Raw genomic sequence first — 22370 nt, 5'->3', positions numbered from 1 at the left:
GGCGCTGTGCCTAGTGGTTAAAATACTTGCCTTGAACGTGCTAGGATCCTATATGGGCCCCAGTTCTAATCCTGGCAGCTCCACTTCCCATCCAGCTCCCTGCTTGTGGCCTGGGAAAGCAGTCGAGGATGGCCCAAAGCCTTGGGACCCTGCACCCGATGGGAGACCTAGAAGTTCCTGGCTCCTGGCTTCGGATCGGCACAGCACCGGCCATTGTGCTCACTTGGGGAGTAAGTCATCGAATGGAAGATCTTCCTCTCTGTCTCTTCTCCTCTCTGTATATCTGACTTTGTAATGAGAATAAAACAAATCTTAAAAAAAAAAAAGATCGTGCCATTTGAGTCAAGCACACTTGCCAACTTCCAAGGCCCACTGCACTTCCTCTGCTGTTGGTCACACCAGCAGGTGGAGCCACCATCATCTCCTGCTAAAAGTCAAGCCTGGGGTCCAGCATGGTAGCCTAGTGACTGAAGTCCTTGCCTGGCACACGCCAGGATCCCATATGGGCACTGGTTCATGTCCCGGCAGCCCCATTTCCCATCCAGCTCCCTAGAGATGAAGAGGAGCCTGCTGCTCCCTGCTCGGTATGCCGCCACCCCCAGCTGGGGAGCTGTCACCACATTGGCCTCCTCCCACCTCCATCTCCCCTCCCCACCGCCCCCAGCCGCCCTGGGCACTGCACTGCAGCAGAAGCAGGAAGGAACACTTCACCTTGGAGCCGCATCCAGGCTGCCGCAGCAACCGCGCTGCCTCCTGCATGCAGTGCTGGCATCCCACAGCAGAGAACCAGCTGGACCCACAGCTGCGCTGCCCGTGTCTGGGAAGGCAGCAGGGGGCAGTCCCCAGGGTGCAAGGCCCCTGCCACTCATATGAGAGACCAGGGTGGAGTTTTTGGACCCTGGCTTTGGCCTGGCCCAGCCCTGGCTATTATGGCCATCTGGAGAGTGGGCCAGCAGATAGATCTCTATTCTTTCAGACAGAGTGGAGACAGATTGTCCACCCACTGGCTCACTCCTTAAATGGTTACAAAAACCAAGGCTGGACCAGGCCAAAGCCAGGAGCCAGGGACTCCATTTGGATCTCCCAAGTGGGTGCAGGGCTTCAAGGACTTGGGCTATCTGCTGCTGCTTTCCCGGGTGCAATAGCAGAGAACTTGATGGGAAGTGGAACAGCAAGGACTCAAACTGATACTCATATGGGATGTGGCACTACAGGCAGCAACTTAACAAGCTATGCCGCAGCACCAACCTCTACAAGCCTCTTGTAAAAATAAGAGTTGACGGGCCCTGCACGATAACATAGCGATTAAAGTCCTCACCTTGAATGCACCGGGATCCCATATGGGCGCCGGTTCTAATCCCAGCAGCCCTGCTTCCCATCCAGCTTCCTGCTTGTGGCCCGGGAAAGCAGTCGAGGACGGCCCAAAGCCTTGGGACCCTGCACCTGCGTGGGAGACCTGGAAGAAGCTCCTAGCTCCTGGCTTCAGATTGGTTCAGTTCCAGCTGTTGCACTCACTTGGGGAGTGAACCATAGGACGGAAGACTTCCTCTCTGTATATCTGCCTTTCCAATAAAAATAAATAAATCTTAAAAAAAAAAAAAAAGACAGATTGATAAGGTACAGCTTTCTGGCCAGCACAGAGGGGCTAGCTGGTGACTTATGAGGCCCTGCCCCAACCCCTTGTAATACGCCCCTTGTAGCTTATTTTCCCTTGAGGGAAGAGGGGTTGTCCTAGAACCTGAAAGAGCAGCTCAGTCATGCTGTCTTTGGGAGTGTTAAGGGAGGGGAATGACCATGAGTACCCAGGCAGGAAGAGCAGGGCCCCTTTAAGCTCAGCCTCATGCCCTTGGTCTGTTGCTATGTATGGGACCAACTTCCTTAGCAACCACCTGACCTCTTAAAGGAGTCTTGGAGTGGTGGCTGCCATCAGCCATGGCTCCCAAAAAGAAGGTGGGCAAGGGGGTCAAGGAGCCCGAGGGCAAGAAGAAGAAAGGGGGCAAGAAGGATGCCACCGTGAGCCTCAAGCCCGTGGAGACGCCACTGTCGGAGGAGACGCGCGAGTTCTTCCTTATCCAGATCCGAGACCTGGAGGACCGACTAGCCCGGTGCGCTGGTGGGCGGGGCCCCCACCCTGGACCGGCATCCTGGCCTCCCAGGGCATGCGCAGGCCCCAGCCCCACCCCAGCCTCAGTTTCCCTTTGGTTCACATGGGGAAAACTTGAGATTCTAAAGGTCTATAGGTTTGTGATTGCCGGTCATAGATTTGCCGGCCCCTTCTAGTATCCCAGAGCGTGCTGAGACCACAGAGCTAATGGAAATCCCATCCCCAGCCAGTCCCCTCCTCCTGCCTCAAGGGACCCAGGTTGTACAGAAGGGCAGCAGGAGCTGGGAATGGTAGGTGAGTGCACTCCACCCTCCGCCACCTCTGCTGGAAGTGCTGGGGCCTGTGCCCCCCACCCCAACAGCTGCCGAGCTCTTTTGCTGTACGGTGCTGGCACGGCTGGGCCAGCACAGCGCCTTCTACGTGGGTGGCAGAAACCCACGGGGACTTGAAGCATCACCACGGTCTCCCAGGGTCTGCATTAGCAGCTCCGATGTAGGATGTGGGACAATCTTAACCGCTACACTTGCTACCTACCGCTTGCCCATGGTTTGTATTAGTCGAGGAACTGATTCCACAGCTGTGAGGCCTTAGTCCTGGATCAGAGGAACCTTAGAAGCCACAGCTGGGCAGCAGCTCTTCCGCAGGTGCCTGTTGCTCTGTGTAGTCACAGCTACCATCCAGTCTTGTGTGTGCAGCTGGCGGAGCCTGGGCCGGTGCCCTCTGCACCTGACAGCAACCCAGGGAGAGGTCCCAGTGTCACCCCCATTGCACAGACAGTGGCGGGGTGGGAGAGGAGAAAGACAAGAGTTGAGCTTCCAAGAGGGAGACTCCCCTCCCCCATCTCACAGGTACAAACTGACAGCCCTGGCCTCACCAACCCCCAACCCCAAGTTGCTTTATCAGCCCACATCCCTGAAGTGCCGCTGGTAAAAAGTAAAACCATCTTTACAATGACTTACATTATTTCATTGGAAAACTAAGAATCGCTATGCAGTGCTCTTCAAGCTGCACTCACAGGCTCGCTTTGGCAGCACATATACTAAACCTGGAACAAACTGCACTCGTGCTGAGGCCCCAGTCAGGGCAGGTGCAGGCAGGAGTGACTCAATGGCCAGCCCCTGGGGACCAACAGCTCACCAGCCTCAGCTGGGTGCTGGGTGTGGAGGCAGCAGGCCTGCCACATGGAGGAGATGGACGCAGCTCGGGACCACAGGACAATTGGGCCAGCCTGGTGGAGGGTGAGGGCTGTGCATATGGTTTGGGCCCAGTGCAAAGCTGCTGAGGAAGCCCCTCAAGGGCTCACTCACAAAGGGCCAACGGCAGGATGCTGAAGTGCAGGGGGAGGCCTGCAGAGCGGGCAACTGTCCCCGAGAGCCTTGGCTGGGGGAGTGAGGGGGCGGGCAGGGGGAGGGGATGTCACACAGACCTGAGATCACATTCTAGCTCATCCTTCCCAGATACCAGCGGAAATGGGACGAGCTGGCAGTGCAGGACAAGCTGTCCCGCCAAGAGTTTGAGCAGCTGGCCAACAGCAAGAAAGAGATCGTGGCCTTCCTCAAGCGGACACTCAGCCAGCGGGTGGATGAGATCACGGACCTGAACGAGCAGCTGCAGAACCTGCAACTGGCCAAGGAACTGGAGAAGGACGCCTTTGAGGCCCAGCTGGCACAGGTGCGCCATGAGTTCCAGGAGACCAAGGACCAGCTCACCACGGAGAACATCGTCCTTGGTGAGGAGGAGGCGGCAGCAGGGCAGGGGGCCTGGGCGGGCTGCAGCCCTAACATGACCGGACTCCAGCTGTGGCCCAGGCGAGCACGTGTCCCTCGCTTTTCACACTTGGGGAACGGGCGGGGTCGGGGAATGATACAGCTGCCCTGCATACACCATCATCTTCCTTCATGGTCCCCGCGCCCCAACAAGGCAGGAAGCACCACTCCCCCTCCCACCTTGCACATGAGAAAGCATCTGTGACCTGTGTGTTTGTCGCTCAGCTGGCCAGGGCTGTGCCTGGGATGCTCGAGTGTGTCCAGCCCAGAGAATTCCAATTATGCCACTGCTGTGCCTTTCATGAAACGGAAGGTGGCTATCCAGGCAGACTCCCTGGAGAAGGTGGAACCTGAACCAGGCCTTGCTAACCCAAGGGGAGGGGAGGCGGGACGACAATGTAGATGATGATGAGGGCGGTAAAAGGTGAGCAGGGCCAGAGCCCTGAAGGACATCAGGGGAGGCCCCTCACTGGGCCTTCTGCTGAACGGTGATGGGCAGGGGGGAAGCTGGCATCCCTGGAGGAATTCCGACTGCAGAAGGAGGAGCTCACAGAGAAGTTTATGGTGCTGGAGGACCAGCTGCGGAGGCAGGAGACCGAGTACCGGGACTCCATGTACAAGTTGGAGAAGAAATCGGTGCTGGACAAGGACAGGTGGGCGTCATGGGCGTCCCTGAGCACCCCCCTACTCCCCAGCCCAGCTTGCTGTTCTGGAGGTGCCCCAGCTGGGACATCAGGGGGAGAACAGCACGGCGGGGCCTCCTCACGCAGGTAGCAGAGGTCTGGCAGCGGGGGGAGGGGGCTATCTCTGGGGAAAGCCAGGGCAGAGCTGTTGAATGCACCCCCTACCCCACGGGCAGACTGCAGAAAGAGATCACCCAGCGGGTGAACCTGGTGGCCAGCGAGTTCCGCAGGACAGCCACCAAGCAGATGTGGGAGACCACCAAGAGGGCCATCCTAGAGAACAACAGCGTGACCCTGCAGCTGGCCAAGATGTCCCGGCAGGGCATGCACCTGCTGCAGGAGAATGAGCGGCTGCGCGGCAGCCAGGGCGAGCTGGGCCAGCAGCTGCAGCTGCTGCAGGACGGCCACGAGACCATGGCCAGGCGCAGCCGCGGCCACCAGAAGGTGCACCCACGGTCCCCAGAGCTGGGGGGAGGGAGAGAAGGGACCCAAGTAGATGCTGGGAGGGGACAGGACCTCCTTGTGCAGGTCCCTGACATGCCAGGGCCTCTTCCTGACTCACTTGAAAGCCCCTGTGAGTAGTTTCATAAACGGAACCTGGCCCTGAGGAAGTGGAGGCTCAGCCAGTCTGTACCCCCAGAGCTGGTACTGGCCTCTCCAGACCGCAAGCGTATGGGTCAGGGCTGGTTGAGAACCCTCGGTCCTCCCCGGGCCTCGCCACCCGCCCATCACCCACAGGTCATCCTCATGCTGATGGAAAAGTGCCGCAAACAACAGGAGGACACGGCCGAGGTCCGGCAGCTGCGCCTCCTGCTGCGGCACCTGGAGCAGAACTTTGCGCAGCTGCAGAAGGACATCGTGGCACTAAGGTGCGCGGGGTAGGGGGCATGGGACATAACCCGGGACACCTGCCTCCCCTGCCCACACACACTTCATAGGGCTTCAGTGTCGCAGCACATGTAGGGTGGCCTGGGGCCAGAGAGAAAGCAGGAGGGGGACCCGGCTCGGCGGGGGCAGTTGCTGACGTGGTCCAACCTCCCCACACACCTGGGGCCCAGGAGCCAGAAAGACCAGATGGACGTGCAGCTGTCCCAGCAGAAGGGGGAGGCACAGCGGCTGCAGCAGGAGCTGAGCCAAGAGCAGGAGCTGCGGGCCAGGCTAGAGGTGATCCTGGCCCGGGCCACGGCCTTCCTCCGGGACATCCTACAGGTAAGCAGGGCTGGGAACCCCAATCCATCCTCTTCTGATATAGACCCTCTAAGGTCTGGGGAACTTGGGGCCTCAGTCTTTCCAAACTGGAAAACGGGTATCCCGCTCTTCCCTCTGTAACTGCCATGATCAGGGAATATTCAGCAAACACACGTGGAGGTGGGTGGGCCGCCCCCGAGCAGCCACGGACCTGACCCCCACCCCTGGCCCTCCCGGCAGATGCAAGCGGAAGGTGACGATGGCGACTTTGATGTGGTGTTCCAGCTGCAGCGCAAGGAGATGCTGCAGCAGCTGCTGGCCCTGCTCAGCTCGGCCATGGTCCACACTCCCCAGGTGGCAGTATGCCGACGTCAGGAGGCCCAACCCCATGGCATGGCCCCAGGGAGGTGAGTGTGCAGCTCTGCACAGCCTTGACCTTGAGCCGGCCACCTTGGCTTCCCAAGGCCTGACCCCCTGTTGCCAACTCCCCCGCAGCCGGCTCAGCATCCAGCCACCCAGGGCGCAGGCCCTGCTGCAGCAACTGTCCAGCATCACAGCCTACCGGCCGGGGGACCTGGGTCTGGTGCCTCGCCAGGTCCATATTCCCCCGAACCCACAGGACCTACGGATGCTCTCCTACGTCACACGCATGGGGACCTGCCGAGCGTACAGCAGCCCTGAAGTGAGCGTGCCAGGGGCCTCGGTCGGGTGTGAACAAGGGTTCTATTAGGCAGAGAGCTGTGTGGCCTTGGGCTGAGGCCAGAGCTCCCAACCTTCTCATCCATAAAATGGGCAGAAGAAAGGCCATGGCCAGGGCCTCAGGAGAGCGAGGGGACCTGCGCCTCCCGTGGGAGGGGGCCTGCTGGACCCCACTGGCCCCAGCTCCTTCGCCAGGTAGTCTCAGCTTTTCAACAGCCATGGCTCGCTCTCTTTAAGGAAACCAAGAATTTTTTTTTAAAATAAATATACTTATTTATTTGAAAGGTGGAAGAGGAAAGATAAGGCAGAACTCTCCCCACCTGCTGGCTCATTCTCCATTCACAACAGCCACGGTGGGGCCAGGCCAAAGCTGGGCACCGGGAGCCCTACCTGGGTCTCCCACGGGGAAGTCACAGACTAAAATCCTTGAGCCATCACCCGCTGCCACCCAGGATACACCTGAGCAGGAAGCTGCGCCCATAGGCAGAATGAGGACCCAGGCCTGGGCACGCCCACAAGCAGCCCCTTGACCATGAGGCCACGTGCCCACTCCTTCATCTTACAGATCCACGCTTCCAGGATCCCAGGACGGCTCAAGAGGTTTAGTCTCCCTGAATACTGCCTGCATCCCAAGTAAGAAGCGAGGAGATGATCTTCCCACCCTGACCCAGGACTGGCCAGGTCCTTTTCCTGTGGGTGGCCTGGCCCATAGCAACCCTGAGAAAAAGTTGCATAAAACGTGGACAGCACCATGGGCCTGACAGCTCTGTGGCCACAGCTGGGTTCACAGAGCCAAGTGGGCGTCAGGAGGGGCTTGGGGAGGGGCCCTGGCTTCGCGCCCGTATATGATCCAAGAGCAGGTCAGTGGCTCGGTCCAGCAGCGGGGGCAGCAGCTCCTGCTCCGACGGGGAGAAGCTGCTCAGCACATAGGCCGGCACAGCATTTGGGTGGGTTGGCCGCCCAATGCCCACCCGCAGCCTTGGCATTGCCTAGGAGGGAGCAAGAGGGGTGAGGCACACTGGGGACCCCATGTGACCATCCTCCCCCCATCCCAGCTCAGTACAGGACAAATGGGCACACTCACGCTGGAGTTGAGGCAGCTAATGCATGAACGGACTCCATTGTGGCCCCTTCCAGGAAGATGGGGGTAGGGAAGGGCGTGAGTGACAACCAAGCCATCGCCCTTCCGTGCTGTCCCCCCACCCCATCTCCTGGAAGGGCTGGTCAGCAGCCCTTTTCCATCCCTACGGGGAGGTCAACATGCACACCCCAACCCTAGGCAGCCCCGGGGCTCACCTGGCACTGCCCCCCAACTTGAGGGCCAGTTTCCCCAGAGGCTTGTCCAAATCATCATGTACTAGGTAGACCTCCTCAGCAGTAAGCCCGAACAGCTCGGCTTGGCACAGGGAGACGGTAGCCTTCGTTAATGCCCATCTGCCCAGAGGGGCCGCAGTTAAGCCCACTTCTCTCTCTCTCTCTCTCTCACACACACACACACACACACACTCGCCAAGAACCCCCAGGGGTGCCGCATCGATGCACCCTCCACTCACCGGCCCGGGCCACGCTGCGCCCGTTGTCGTTCATGAGCCGCCGCGGCCGGAGCAGGACCAGCTGGGCATCCCCGAGCGGCGCCAAGGCCAGGTCAGCGGCGCAGCGCGGGTCGCGCGTCCAGCTCTCGGCGACACCCAGGCGCCGCGCCACCTGCCCCAGCACCGCCATGCCCACGCTGTGCCGTGTGCCGGGCAGGCCCGGGTTCCCCAGGCCAGCCACCTGCGGGCGGCACCAGGGATCCTGAGCCCAGCACGCCGGCCCCAAGGAGGAGAAGGGGGAGCGGAGAGCGGAGCGGGAGAAGGGACCCAGCCAAACCCGGAGACCCCAGAAGGCAGGAACGACCAAAGTGGGAAATCCCGATTGGAATTAACGGCGGCCCTGGAACGAAGGCCCGTCAGCCCCTACATGGCCGCCAACACTCACCAGCCACCGCTGCCCCGCGGACCGGGGTTCCAAGACGCACCGGCTCATGGCCGGACCCCGCCACAGCCTGCGCGGGAAGAGGCCGGACAGCGCCATGCTGCCCCCATTCATGCCAAGACCTCGCCCCTGACGTCACTCAGCGCGTGGCCAATCGCGGCGCCACATGTCCCGGGACGTCCAATCAAGGCCAGGCTGCGCGGACGCCGCGCCTCAGAAGGGCGGAAGCGGCGGGGCGGCGCCGCGTCCCACTCGCCCCCGTGCATTCCACCGCGCCACGTCACGGGGTCCCGTGGGGTTGCCGTGATTTAGGCTCCGAGCTCTTGCCCTGGGATTTGGGAGGTGGGAACCTTGTCATTCCCTCCACTGTCGCTCTGCCTGGCTGCAGATATGCAATCCCTAACCCCGCCGTAGGCCTCAAACTCCCGACAGTCCACGGGACCTGGGGTTTCCCTGAGATGCTGCCTAGCAACGTGGGGGCGGGGCCTAAGGCGTCCTGGTTATGGTGCCTAGCAACAGCGGGGCGGGACCTGAGGGCGTCCTGGAAATGGTGCCTAGCAACGAAGAAGCAGAGTCCGGCACCTCAGGGTCCTCGGAAGGGGGCGGCAAGGAAGCCGCTCTCGAGGTGCGGGCGGGAGGGCTGAGCGGGTAAAGCCGAGGCACAAGGTAGGGCTGAGAGGCCAGGCCTGGGGTCTCAGGAGAGACGAAATAATGCAAGGACCCTGCCAGTTGTACAGCTGGGGTCGGGCAGGCACGAGTGGCCGGTGGCGTGGTGGTACTGGCCTAGATGCGAGCCCGGGAGGAAGGAAGCCTTGGAGACTGCAAGTGTGGAACAGCCAGGACTGAGGGCTACAGGGCACAGGTCTCGCGCTCTGGTGGCTGAGGATTTATAAGGTGACCTCACTGAGGCAAGAAAGTCGGGGGGCCGGGGGGCAGCAGCCAGCCAGCTATGTTCCAGTGCCTCCAGCTGCGCACGCGCGCGCGCACACACACACACACACGCACACTTGCTGGGCCGTAGTGCTGAGCTGATAATATTAGTTTGGGATTTGGATAGCTAGAAGCAGGAACTAGGAAGACCCAGGACCTGGGCCCTGACCTTGACCCTGAGGCAGGACTCGGGTGAGTGCACCCCCAGGGGAGTGGAAGCCTCCAGAAACCCCCAGCCCTCAAACTGTGTGTACCTCCCACCTGTCCGTCTGCCCCCTCCACTGTGCAGAGCACACAGGAAGGCTGTGTCTGTATGAGAAGGGTTCCTGAGGCCTGTTCTGCCTGCTGTCCCCCTGGGTTCTAGAATGTTCTGGAGCAGTATGAGGTCCTCTTCCAGACTGCCGTACAGAAGCCATGGGTGATCCCGGTTCCCAAGGGGAACCTGCAACGCATCTTCGGGACCAGCCAGGTGTTCCACGTCTACGACGCCCCAAAGTCAAAGGTCACAGGCCTAACAGTGCCCCTCAAACTCCGCGAGTAGTGAGTGTCTACGTTGGCTCCCTGGGGTCCCAGGTGCCATTCAGTCAGTCACAGTGAATGCAGCAGGCGTGACGGAGCTCCTGCTGGAGAGGATGAGCTCCAGGAAGGCCAGCACCGCCCCCCTCGGGTCCTTGCCTGCTCCAGCTGCCCCTCCTGTCCACCCATCCCACACTCCCACCAGCATGGGTCCCCAGGGCAGTACGGGCGGCAAGGCCAGCACTTCCGCCTGTTTACCCTGTCCCCGCAGCTTCTACCGAGGCCAGAGGTGCCTGGAACAGGAGGACTGGGAGTTGGGTGTGCTCTTCTGCTCCAGGGCCCTCCACCTGGACTCAGAGCTGGTAAGGGATTAGCTGGGGGTAGTGGCCGCCCCCACCCTGTCCTTGCTGTCCCAGAGTCTGGGTTGGTCACCCCCTGCTCCCCACAGGTGGACTTTTACGCCCTACGGGCCGAGGCCTACATCCAGCTCTGCGACTTCTCGTCGGCGGTCCAAAACCTACGGAGGGCTTACTCCGACCAGCCTGAAAACACCCTCTACCTGGAGCGACTGGCGTTTGTGCTCTACCTGCAGGTGGAGAGACGCCGGAGTACCTCCCACCCCACCCCTGCTGCCCCCCTACCCTTGCTGCCCCCCACTTCCTGCTGATTCTCCCACCCTCCACTGGCTTCTCCCCCCACCCCTGCTAGCTCCCTCCCAATCCCCCACTGGCTCTCCATCTCTCCGCCCCCATCCCTGCTGGCTCTTCCTCCAGCCATGGGGACATTCCTTATTCCTAGAACCAACCCTGCTGGCTCAACAGGCTAATCCTCCCCTTTGCAAGTGCTGGATCTCGTATAAGTGCCGCCTTATAACCCAGCTCCCCCACTTCCCATCCAGCTCCCTGCTTGTGTCTGGGAAAGCAATAGAAGATGGCCCAAGTCCTTGGGACTCTGCATCCAACTGGGAAACCTGAAAGGAGCTCCTGGCTTCTGAGTAGCTCAGCTCTCAGTGGCCATTGCAGCCACTTGGGGAGTGAACCAGAGGACAGAGATCTTTCTCTCTGTAAATCTAACTTCCCAATTAAAAAAAATATATATTTTTAAAGATTTATCTTATTTTTTATTGCAAAGTCAGATATACAGAGAGACAGAGAGGATGAGGAGAGAGGAAGATTTTTTTTTAAAAAAAGATTTATTTATTTTTATTGCAAGGTCAGATATACAGAGAGGAGGAGAGACAGAGAGGAAGATCTTTCATACATTGATTCACTCACCAAGTGGCCACAACAGCTGATCCAAAAGCCAGGAACCCAGAGCCTCTTCCTGCTTTCCCATGCGGGAACAGGGTTCCAAGGCTTTAGGCCATCCTCGACTGCCTAAAGCAGGGAGCTAGATGGGAAGCAGAGCCACCGGGATTAGAACCATTGTCCATATGGGATTCCGGCGTGTGCAAGGCAAGGACTTAAGCCACTAAGCTACTGCGCTGGGCCCTAAAAATGAATAAATCTTTAAAAGACCATTTATTTGAAAGATAGCATTAAGGAGAGATAGCAGGAGAAACAGAGATCTCCCTTCTGCTGGTTCACTCTCCAGAAGACCATAACAGCTGGGGATGCGCCAGGTCAAAGCCAGGAACTCCATCCAGGTCTCCCATGTGGGTGCAGGAACCCAAGCACTTGGACCATCTTCTGCTTCTCCAGGCATATTGGCAAGGGGTTGGATCAGAAGTGAAACAGCCAGGATCTGAACCAGTGCCCATATAGAAGGCTGGCACTGCAGGGAGAGGCTCCACTTGCTGTGCCACGATGCCTGTCCCTGCCTCTTGTCTCTCCTTTTGCCCCCTGTGCTGTTTGTGACCCACTTGGTGGGCACTGCCGAGCTCACAGGCACAACCCACTGTCCTTGTGCCCCAGGGCCAGTGCCTCTATGAGCAGTGCGAATTCCAGGATGCCCTAAGCATCTTCTTACAAGCCTCAGACCTCCAGCCTGAGAAATCCTGCTTCCGCTACCGCTGGTGAGCGCTGGCTGGCCCCAGTGCCCCAGCAGCCTCTCCTGCCCCACCCCGTCCTGAGACACCACAGGCACCTGTGCCCTCTGCCCTCAGCATGGCCTGTCTCCTGGCCCTCAAACGCCATCATGACTGCCTGGTCCTCGCCACCAAGGAGGTGCAACAGGGCACAAGCAACCCTGATGTCTTTGTCCTCCGCGCCAGGCTCTACAACTCTTTCCAGAAGGTAGAGCTGATGGTTGTGGGTGGGGTGGGGAGCAGGAGCCCAGGAGAACTGGGGGCTCTGAGCCAGCCCAGCAGATGGCTCTCCCCTCCCCTTGGGGCAGTCCTACTTGGTGGGGGTGGGGGAGTGGGTGTGTGGTTCTCTACTCAGTACTAGCCAGTGAAAAACCCCGGACCAGAGACCCTGGTCTCCCCAACTCTCAGGTGCCTGAGCAAGGGTGCTGAGGCAGGCACAGGGAAGGAACCAGATCAGCCACTTGGCCAGGGAACAGGCAGGGTCACCTCCCTTTGGTGGTGAATTGGGACTCTGAGCCCACAATTCCAGCGAGTAAGTAGGCGCTACCCTGCTGGACTGGCTTCAGTCCTGGCCAGCCCTGGCCACACCCCCTGGGCTGAGGGGCGGGGCTTCAGCATCCCGCAGGTGATTCACGGCAGCATCCCCTTGGCCAGTAATTACAATGATTGTGGACGCCCCCATAGGCCTGCAAAACACACAGTACTCATACTTTCTCATATTTATTTGCCTCTCTGGGAGCAAAAGAATGCTCCCATCCGCTGGTTCACTCCCCAAACATCCATGATGTCTAGGCATGGGCCAGGGTCAGAAGTCAGGAGCCAGGAACTCCACCCAGGTCACGTGTGGGTGGCAGAGACCTGGTCACTTGAGTGATCACCACTGAGGTGGATAAAGAGCCAGCCCTGGGGTGACTTGCCCAATGTCACACCCTCACGTCTCATGCTCATAGCTGTTGCCTTCCCGTGTCCACTGGCACCTGCCTCCCACGCGGCCCAAGTCACCCCAGGTTGCAGGATGCTCCCCGAAACTGCATTTCGACTGACTCACTGAGTGATCGACTTCTCGAGCAGCGCCCCAGTGGGAGGTGTCAACCTGGGGAGCTTTCCACTCAGACCTGAATCTGTCCCTGGGCAGAGTTTGTCTGGGGACATACCAGTCAGGGTGTGAAAGGCAGGGCATGGGGGGCCCGAGGAGGGGGAGGCCTGGCAGTGGGATGGATGCAGTCAGGAGATCACACACGTCAAGTCACAGGAGGAGGCAGGAACCAGCCAGGCTGGTCTGGCTGACTCACCTCAGGTCACATCCAGAAAGGGACCAGCAAGAATGTGGGAGCAGCGTGGTGGCACAGTGACTCCAGCAGCTCGTGCAGAGCACCGGTTCCCATCCCTGCTGCTTTGCCTCTGCTCAGGCACCTGAGAAACTCCAGGAAGAAGGCCCAAGTCCTCGGGCTGCTGTCGCACACATGGCAGACCTGAATGGAGCGCCGGGCCTGTCGTGCTTATTTGGAGAATGCCCCTCTCTTTCCCTGCCCACTCTGCCTTCCCAACAAATAAGTCAATGAGATGGGAAGTGGAGTGGAGGTTCCTGCCATGTGCCCTGCCTCCTCCAAGAGGCAGAGAGTGGTGTAGTCTCCCTGTGCTGGGCATGCACTGGCCTGTGCCACCTGAGGCCTCCCCTGCCGCTGTGCTCCCTACAGCCCAGCCTGTGCTACCAGGACCTGCACAGTGCCCTGCTGCTGAACCCAAAGCACCTGCAAGCCAGGCAGCTGCTGCAGAAGATGGTGGAGCAGGCCCAGCAGGCCCGCTACGATGCTGGGATCCTGGCGGTGCAGGGCAAACTGCAGCATGCGCTGCTGTGCATAAGCTGCGCCATCGAGAACAACCCCCTGGACCCCAGCTTCTTCCTCTTCCGGTACTGCCCCTCCCTCCAGACTGGCTGCATGGTCTCCAGGCAGTGCCTGACCTCCCCCAGGCCTCAGCATGCCCCAGCTGGTCTCTGAATGGCCCTGCTTCCTGTCAGGGCCGAGGCATCCCTTCCAACCCAAAGGAGTGGCCAGCTCAGTTTGGCAGTGTTCCAGTCAGGGGCCAGGGGAGAGTCCCAGAACCCCAGACTTGCTGAACAGTGGCTGTGCTGGGAGGGTTGGCCCCTGCCATGCAGAGGGTGAGAGTTGGGCTTGACCCTGGCTTCCCCAGGGACTGGCTGTGTGACTCAGGGATCACTGAATCTCCTTGAGCCCAGAAGCAGCACCTCTGGACAGGCCTGTGTGTTCCATGCACCTGCTAGGGGAGGGAGGGGGATGCTTTGGCCTGCTTATCCATTGCTACCACCTGCCACACCCTGCACCTCCCAACCCTGCAGGGGCACCATGTACCGCCGGCTTGGGCAGTTTGACGCAGCCATGGAGGACTTACTGAAGGCACTGGACATGGTGACCAGCAGCCAGGAGGACATAGTACAGCAGGTGCAGCGCCAGCTGCTGCTCACCTACAACGACTTCGCGGTGTGCTGCTATATGCAGGGCGCCTACCAGGAGGGTGTGCTGCTGCTCAACAAGGCCCTCAAGGAGGAGCAGCGGGAGAAGGGCCTGTACCTCAACCGTGGTGGTGAGGGGGAGTGGGGGGAGCAGAGAGGGTGTGGCCTCATACCACCCACTCACCCCCCCCCCGACCGGGGCTGGTGCCCGATCTGGGGGAAAGGCTGCCTTAGCTGGCCTCAGTCTCCTGTTGGAATGACCACATCGAAAAGGGGCTCCGTGGCCCAGAAAGCAGCCTGGTGGGCTGAGGTCAGGGCAGTGGCGGTGAGGGGGCCCTCTCCTCCCCTCTCCCTGCCGCCCCAGATTGTTTCTTCCAGCTGGGCAACCTGACTTTCGCCGAGGCTGACTACCAGCAGGCGCTGGCGCTGAACCCGGAAGACGAGGGTGCCAACATGCGCATGGGCCTGCTGCAGGAGAGACTGGGCTTCTGTGAGCAGCGGCGCAGGTGAGGGGACGGCAACCCGGTCCCTGCCCCTGGCCCGCTCCCATCACCCAGTGTCTCTCCAGGCACATTAGCAGGGAACTGGATCACAAGCAGAGCAGCTGGGACTCGAACCAGTGATCTGATAATGGGACACAGGCGCAAGGGCGCAGTTGGAGGAGGGGGGAGGCCAGGGGTGCCCAGCCAAGGGAAAAGGGGCAGTGGAGCTTCCCGGCTGTCCACCCTGGGTTCCCAGGGGACGAGCTCACTGTGGCCTGGGGCCCTTGTACCCCACAGGCAGTTCCAGAAGGCAGAGGACCACTTCTCAGCCGCCATCCAGCACAACCCACAGGAGCCCCAGTACTACCTGTACCGGGCTAAGAGCCGCCGGCTGCTGCAGGATGTCTTCGGGGCCCGCCAGGACCTTGCCACTGTCCTGCTCCTCAATCCCAACCAGCCGAAGGTGGGTGCCTGCCTCAGACCCTCCCCAGCCCGAAGGGCACGTTTTAGTTAGTTTCAAGGGCTGCCAATGCCAGCCCAGCGAGACCCCCAGGTGACGAGGCTGAGACAAGGCTCCAAGAAGGCAGTCCCCTTGGTCCTGCCTCTTCTCTTCTGCCTGGCTTGGGCCTGGAACAGGCCCATTCTTGTGGTCTCCTCCTGGTTCTGGGATCAAAAGAGTCATCCCTTTAAAAACCACCACCTGACATGGCTCCAGGACGGCTCTGCAGAGTGCCTGGGGTCAGTTACTATTCTGGCTCCTGATAAGGCTGAGCCTGGTAGGCAGTGGCCATGACCCCAGTGGTCAAGGCCCTGTCATCCATGTGGGATTCTGGACCAAACTCCCGGCCTGACCACTGTGGGTGTTTGGGGAGCGAAACCATTAATGCATATATACATTATATATATGTATACATGCCTGCTCCCACACTCTCTCTGCATCTTGAATAGATTTCTTAAATATGTATTTATTTTTATTTGAGAGAGTTAGAGAGAGATCTTCCATCTGCTGGTTTGCTCCCCAAATGGCCACAACAGCCAGAACTGGGCTGGTCTAAAGCCAGGAGCCAGGAGCTTCATCTCAGTCTCTTATATAGGGTACAGGGGCCTAGGCCTTTTGGGCCATCCTCTGCTGCCTTCCTGGGCCATCAGCAGGGAGCTTGATGGGAAGTGGAGCAGCCAGAACTGAACCAATGCCCATATGTGATGCTGGCACTGCAGGCTGAGGCTTAACTTGCTCTACCATACTGCCATCCCCATAGAATAACTTTTTAAAATAAAACCTATTTTCAAGCCCTTCTCTCTTGGGTCCTGAGCAGGGCAATGCATGCCCTGCCCCTTGCTCTGGCTGCCAGTGGCTCGGTCCCCCTCCCCACAGCTGATCACACTGATGACCAACCTCTTCCCGGGCATGTCGGCAGAGGACATTGTGCGCAGCCAGGTGGGCCAGCTGGCCAAGATACAGCTGGAGCGCATGCTAGAGAGCGGGCAGCAGCCCAGCAGCCTGGAGGGAGTCGTGGGGTGAGCTGTGGGACACAGCCGGACTGGGCTCAGCTGGGCCTCAGGGCCTCCTTGGGCCTCTGTCTGCTTCTTGGGGGTGGTATGGAGGTCCGGGGGACTGACGAGTATGCTGGCACATGCCATGGCACATGTGTGCACAAACGCACACCCCTACGGCAGGCCCCTCAGAGTGCGGGCACTGGAGCGCCTGAGGGCCCAGGCCTTGAGCCTGTCCTGGAAGCTGGACGAGCCTTTGGTGGAGATCTCTGAGGGGCTCAGGGCTAGCCCCCAGGACCTGGACATGGAGCTTAAAGGCACAGAAGAGGCCAAGGCCACAGAAACGGAAGAGAAAGCCGAGGTGAGCAGATGCCCAGGTGGGCCCGGGGCTGCCAGTGTCCCAGGCAGGTGGTTCTGACAACTGCAGCCCACAGTACCCTGCCCTGGGTATGGGTTAGTGACACAGGTGACACCTGGGAACCCTGAGTGGGGAGCTGCTTAGTTCCTCCCTCCCGGGCGGTGTGAACACACACACATGCAACAGCTGACAGCTTGCTCATTTTCAGCTGTGAAAGCTGACGACCAACCAGCCCCTTCCTCAGAGCCCTGCGCCAGTGCCCTCTTCCCCGGGGCTGGGCCTGGTCTAAGCCCACCCCACCACACCTTGGCACCAAGGAGGATGGAGCCTGTGTGCAGAAGTGTGCTCTGGGCGGGCAGGTGGGCTGGGACCTCCTGCCACCGCCCGTGACTGCTTGGTCTTTCTGCGGCCACAGGAGGACAAGGTGGAGCCCGGATACCTCAAGGTGCCATCGCTGACTGACAGCTACGTCGAGCAGACCTCCTCGGCCTCCTTCCTGGACTGTAAGTCTCCAGCCCTTCCATTGCTGGGCATCTCGGGGGTCCAAGATGCATATCACTACATGACCTTGGGCAAGTGACTAGTGCAGAGGTGACGGCCACAGCCTCACCTCGAGGGGATGGGGTCCGTCCCTCTAGGTCCTTCCTCCTCCCTTCAGCCTAGTCCAGAGAACAGCCCCCAGACCCTGCAGACATCCACAGTGCCCTGCCCGGCAGGGGAAAAAAGGGAAAAGCTGAATGCTGCTTCTCGCAGGGTCCCGGTGGTGGTGGTGGTAGTGGTGGCAGTGCAGCCGCCTTCCCCCTGTTCAGGGCAACCCAGCACAGGCACCAAGTCTGGGGCCAGGACTGGGTGGGACCCTGGTGACGGGCACAGCCCAGGCTATGTCTGCAGATGACCTGAGTGGGCTCCAGGTCACACGTGTGCAGGTGAATAGCCAGCAGGGAGCCAGGCAGATGCCAGGAAGCAGGCAGGCAGAGCAGTGACCAGCACTGTACTGAGACTGCAGGGAGCACAGAGGGCAGGGGCGACCTGCAGAGCAGGCCAGGGACCGAGCAAGCACAGCCCCAGGCCCCCTCCCAGTCGCCCTGACCAACCTCAGGGCCAGCCGACTGAGGTGGCTGGGCTAGCCCGGCCTGGAAACTGCCCAGAGGAGGGGAGAGGCCTGACAGAGGCCTGTATACCCTTACCAGTCACTGTGCCCACCTCCGAGACGGAGACATCCTTCCTCGGCCAGGAGTACCAGAGCACTTCCACTGCTGCTGTGACGTCATCTGAGTCCTCAGTGCTGAGGACCGAGTCCTCGCAGTCCCACCAGGATGGGAAGGACCATGGCCTAAGCCACACCCCCAGGAAAACCAAGGCTGCCCGGGGCCCACAACCGCAGTCCAGCTCCATCCAGGCCACAGAGGCCCCAACACAGACCAGTGAGATGGAGGCCACCCAGGGCCCAACCCCGAAGGCCAGTAAAACCAAGGTCACCCAGGGCCCAACACATAAGGCCAGCAGGCCCAAGGTCACCCAGGACCCAACACAGAAGGCCAGCAGGACCAAAGTCACCCAGCGGCCAACACAGAAGGTCAGCAGGCCCAAGGTCACCCAGGGCCCAACACGGAAAGCCAGCAAGACCAAAGTCACCCAGGGCCCAACACAGAAGGCCAGCAGGATGGAGGCCACCCAGGGCCCAACACAGAAAACCAGCAAGACCAAGGTCACCCAGGGCCCAACACAGAAGGTCAGCAGGATGGAGGCTACCCGAGGCCCAAAGCGGAGGTTCAGGAAGGCCAAGACAGCCCATGGCTGGAGCACCATGGGTGCCAAGGGCCAGAGCCTCGGGCTGCTCCGGAGCTCCTGCAGGACAGAGTCTTTCTATGGCCCCGACTGGATCCAGGTCACTGAGGGCCTGAGCTGGGGTCAGAGTGCGAGCTCAGGTTCCAGCCAGACTAAGGGTGCCCACAGCTCAAGCCCGAGCCCACAGCCTGAGCCAATGTCCGCAGCCCAAGCTGGCGCCCATAGCCCAAGCCGGAGCCCGCAACCTGCGGAAGCTGACCAGGAGCCCGCCTCATTGTAGCTCTCTGAAAGGGCCTGGGGTAGCCTGGACTCCTGCTGAGGCCACAGACCCTTCTCCCCGACCCTCATCCCAGGCCACCAGGTGCCCAGCAGAGGCACCACCTCCCAGGGCAGTGAGAAAAACCAGTGCCCAACGTGCTCTGCTCCATGGCTCCATTTATTACATATGTTCTCTTAAAAAATTAAAAAACTGTCTCCAACCAGTCCCAGGGGGCAGCTCAAGTCCCTCCACTCAGGGAGATGAGAAGACCCAGCCTGGGCCTCGAGGTACCTGGGAGCAGGTGTGGCCTCCAGCACAGTCCCTGAGGCTGGGTTCGTGCTGGGCCAGGGAAGGAGGGATGAAGCAGGTGGCTCAATGAGTTCCTATGTCCCTGGGGGACAAGGCAGCGCCCACCCGAGGTACTCTGCAGCCAGCTACGAGGTCGCGACCCTGTTGGGTCCTGTCCCTGGTGCCTGACCAACACCCTCCTAGCTGCTGGCCGCGGGGGCTCTTCAGCCGGCTCTGCCCCGTCCCTGCCATGTAGGGTCAGAGGAAGAGGGTAATGCGAGAGGCCACCGTCTTGCACCCATTGGAGGAGAAGAGCTGCTCCTCTTCAGGGAAGAAGCTGATGCTGTCCAGCACGGCCTGCACCACCTCCTCCCGGGCCTCCAGACCCAGCTGGGCCAGCTCATTGAACACGCAGTGCCGCACGTGGTGCCGCTGCAGGGGCAGGAAGGGTACCAGCGCATCCAGGAGCTGCTCCTCCAGGATGCCAGAGCGGCAGAAGCCATCTACAAGGAGAGGGGCGGGCGCTACTGAGCAGGCTCCACCAGAGGGGAGAGGGCCGAGGAGGGCGGGTCCCCAGCGCCCCAACTCCCAGAGGGAGCCCCACCCCCGCCGACTCACGGTGCGGGTTGTCCAGGACAGCACGGGTGACGGCCGGCTCCAGCTCCTGCAGAGTGATATCCTCACGCTCCCGGTGGCCGCGCCACGCCTCCACCGCCACCTGGTTGATCTGCTCGCCGCCGGTGTTGCTGAAACCATGAGGGACCCGGGACTCAGGCAGGGCCCCCAGACAGGGACAGGATAGGAGCCAACAAGGTGATGCCCACAGAAGTGCACTGTGCCCTGGAGGCGGGAACACAGGCCAGGAGGCCCCCCACCCTGCCCTGCCCAACAGCGAGGCCAGGCCCACCTGATGAAGAGGAAGATGGCTTTGCGATAGTTGGTCCCATACACGACCCAGGAGGGGCCCAGGAAGGGCCGCAAGACCTCCATCAGCCCTGGGGGCAGCTTGTCCACCTCATCGAAGAGGAACAGGGAGCGTCCACAGGCTGTGAGGTTGCCCTGGACCCAGCTCCTCAGATTCTCCTGGGGAGGCGGGGGTGGCCGGACGGGCATGGAGGAGAGGTAGTGTTGGGGAGACTCGTGAAACCCCAGGCTTCTCCCCAAGCAGTGATCAGATCCCTTCCCAGAGAGGTGCTGCCTCCCAGAGCGGCCTCGGGTCCCACTCCGCAGCCTCCACCAGCCCGGGCAGGGCCTCGCAAGGCCAGCAGCAGTGGTAGACGCCGGGTCGGCCCAGGGCTCTCGCGCGGAGCCTCTAGCCAACAGGTGCAGGATGGGTACCGCTCCCTGCTGCTTGCAAGCCCCGGGCGCCATTCCTAGTTCTGTTCCAGAGGGGACCTCCCCAAGGGTCAGTGCCCTTCTCCCCGCCCCCACAACCCAGTGCAGGGGAGTTGCATGCCCCGTGTGCATGCAGGCAGCCTACCTTGTACTGCTCGAGGTGGCTCGGGTGGGGGAAGTGGATGATGGGAGAGAAGTGGTGCACGTGGGGGCTGCGGAGGCCGCGCCTAAAGAGGTGGTGCACCAGCAGGGAGCTGAGGTAGGTCTTGCCGGTGCCCGTCCAGCCGTGCAGGGACAGCACCAGGGGCTTGGTGGGGGCGGGGTCCCTCACGAAGACCTTGAGCGCCTTCAGCACCAGCGCCTTGGCCAGGTGCTGGCCGGCCAGGTGCTGGGCCAGGTCACATTCCAAAGCTAGGGCCGCAGGAGGAGAGTCACGGATGAGGGCAGGCGGGGGACACTGGCCATCTGGGCCCACCGCCAGACTGACAGTTCGGCAGCGACGCCTCCAGGCCGCCCTCCAGACGGCGCCCGCCCCTATGGAGCCGCCGACAAGAACTGCCATGAACCCCCTGCCCTCCACCGGGACAGCCCGCCCCCTAGCCTGCCTGTGCACTCCGTGGAGGCCCAACACACCCCCCTGCTGTGAGGGGGCTGTCAAAGGGCTGCCTCCATCCTGGCAGGCCCTCGGGGTCTCCCCAACAGGCGCCCCTAAACCTCGGGTCTGTACCTCAGATTCCGGACCCGCCGGGCCGGGCGCGCTTCAGCCCGTGGCCGTGCTCCAGCCCCGGGTCCCGCCCCTCGGTTCCGCCCCCTGGACCCACAGCTGTTCCGGCCCGGAGCCAGCTCGGGACTCCCCGCGTTCCCCCGACACTGGCCGCGGCTCCCTGACGCCTCACCAGGAAAATCGGGCCGGAAGTCGCATTCACAAAAGTCGTAGAAGTTGCAGCGCAGGGAAGTCAGGTCCCAGGAGGCGGCCACGGCCGCGACCAGCCCGAGCAGCCCGAGGAGCGAGCCCCAGGGCCGGCGGCCGCGCGTCGCAGCCGCCATCCATCCAGGTCAGGCCCGAGCTCCCCCTGGGGCCGCCAACGGCCCCGCCCCCGAACTACAACTCCCGGCGTGCCCCGTTCCGAGCCCGTCGCCTACAACTCCCGGCTGCCCTGTCGGCCCCGTCGTTCTGCCGCATGACCGGGAAATGACCTCCAGGGGGCGCCCGTGAGCCATCCAATCCGAGACGGCGGGCCGCGTTGCTATAGCAACCGTAACTAAGGGACCGTCTTGGTAGCTCAGGCAGAATAAATACAGAATGATGCCCACCAAGCGGGACGTGACAGTCGTAACCGAAACTAGTGTGGAACCTTCCACCCTGCATGGTGCCTTTTCCACGCTTTCTCCTCGGGTGACAAGGGAACCGTGCTGACGGCTCTGAGCTTCAGCACCTGCCATGCAGGAACAGGGTGAGATTCCAGCACTGTTCAGCCACATCAAGTGTCCAAAGCAGGGACCAACGGCAGTTCACGAGGGCCCCAAACCCGGCAGTCTCTTACCTAGCCATTGCTACGTGCCCAACACCTGGCATCTACACTGAGATGGGTCCGTTATGGCCCCCACCTTACCGGGAGGGCACTTTGAGACCCGAGAGCTTAAGTCGTTTATTTATTTGAGTCCACCAGGCTGTTGCCAAAAGGATCTTGGCAGTGCCACGCCTCAGACGGCCAGCCTCCCCGGGTCACAGGAGTTAGAGGTGAAGGGAGAGCTTCCGATGACCCAGTTGTGACTAACCCACACACTGCACTCCCCAGCCTGCAGCGGGGCCCACCCTGTGGGTCTGCCTTGGTCCCTGTTCATCTCATCCCTACACACACAAACTCCTGGTACCGCACTGCCAAGTGTGCACAGGAAGAAGCTGCTGCTCCTACTCTGGGGAGCACAGAGCACGTGGGGTCCCCACTGCTGCCTTCACTCTGCGGACCACAGCTGCAACCCTGAACATTTTTTGGGGGGGCAGGA

The 22370-nt window shown here is 61.0% G+C and overlaps 4 protein-coding genes across 11 annotated transcripts; 2 read left to right on the top strand and 2 right to left on the bottom strand.

Annotated features, from left to right (window-relative positions):
- The first annotated feature begins 1932 nt into the window (after nucleotides 1-1932).
- Nucleotides 1933-6471, top strand: CFAP157 (cilia and flagella associated protein 157). Its single transcript, XM_040962755.1, has 8 exons — nucleotides 1933-2105; nucleotides 3562-3833; nucleotides 4370-4523; nucleotides 4730-4997; nucleotides 5292-5422; nucleotides 5612-5762; nucleotides 5982-6148; nucleotides 6237-6471. Exons 1-8 carry the CDS (start codon nucleotides 1933-1935, stop codon nucleotides 6469-6471), a joined length of 1551 nt encoding a protein of 516 aa, XP_040818689.1.
- A 234-nt stretch (nucleotides 6472-6705) lies between these two features.
- PTRH1 (peptidyl-tRNA hydrolase 1 homolog) lies at nucleotides 6706-8524 on the bottom strand. Of its 2 annotated transcripts, none has more exons than XM_040962909.1 (5): nucleotides 8418-8524; nucleotides 7994-8213; nucleotides 7737-7836; nucleotides 7525-7570; nucleotides 6706-7429 (listed from the first exon to the last, which is right to left on the bottom strand). In XM_040962909.1, the coding sequence occupies exons 1-5, from the start codon at nucleotides 8511-8513 to the stop codon at nucleotides 7244-7246; spliced, it is 648 nt and encodes a 215-aa protein (XP_040818843.1). In that variant the 5' UTR covers nucleotides 8514-8524; the 3' UTR covers nucleotides 6706-7243. The 2 variants fall into 2 exon arrangements, with proteins under 2 accessions (XP_040818843.1, XP_040818844.1); XM_040962910.1 differs by having other exon boundaries at nucleotides 6706-7336.
- Nucleotides 8525-8916: 392 nt separating this feature from the next.
- On the top strand, nucleotides 8917-18761 carry TTC16 (tetratricopeptide repeat domain 16). Its single transcript, XM_040962753.1, has 15 exons — nucleotides 8917-9039; nucleotides 9709-9884; nucleotides 10132-10222; nucleotides 10348-10452; nucleotides 11774-11874; nucleotides 11965-12094; nucleotides 13584-13798; nucleotides 14246-14490; nucleotides 14724-14865; nucleotides 15139-15304; nucleotides 16217-16359; nucleotides 16519-16696; nucleotides 17109-17196; nucleotides 17884-18053; nucleotides 18129-18761. Exons 1-15 carry the CDS (start codon nucleotides 8917-8919, stop codon nucleotides 18759-18761), a joined length of 2706 nt encoding a protein of 901 aa, XP_040818687.1.
- Nucleotides 18762-18899: 138 nt separating this feature from the next.
- On the bottom strand, nucleotides 18900-21457 carry TOR2A (torsin family 2 member A). Of its 7 annotated transcripts, none has more exons than XM_040963457.1 (5): nucleotides 21260-21457; nucleotides 20509-20774; nucleotides 19936-20111; nucleotides 19647-19774; nucleotides 18900-19531 (listed from the first exon to the last, which is right to left on the bottom strand). In XM_040963457.1, exons 1-5 carry the CDS (start codon nucleotides 21408-21410, stop codon nucleotides 19287-19289), a joined length of 966 nt encoding a protein of 321 aa, XP_040819391.1. In that variant the 5' UTR covers nucleotides 21411-21457; the 3' UTR covers nucleotides 18900-19286. The 7 variants fall into 7 exon arrangements, with proteins under 7 accessions (XP_040819391.1, XP_040819393.1, XP_040819392.1 ...); XM_040963459.1 differs by having other exon boundaries at nucleotides 20509-20689; nucleotides 21181-21432; XM_040963458.1 differs by having other exon boundaries at nucleotides 19936-20108; nucleotides 21260-21432.
- Nucleotides 21458-22370: the final 913 nt, after the last annotated feature.

The sequence above is a fragment of the Ochotona curzoniae genome, unplaced genomic scaffold, assembly GCF_017591425.1.
Source record: "Ochotona curzoniae isolate NIBS_2020 unplaced genomic scaffold, NIBS_Ocur_1.0 scaffold_3208, whole genome shotgun sequence".
Classification (NCBI taxonomy): domain Eukaryota; kingdom Metazoa; phylum Chordata; class Mammalia; order Lagomorpha; family Ochotonidae; genus Ochotona; species Ochotona curzoniae.
The sequence above is the reverse complement of the archived record's forward strand: the minus strand, read 5'-3'. Positions and strand labels throughout refer to the sequence as shown.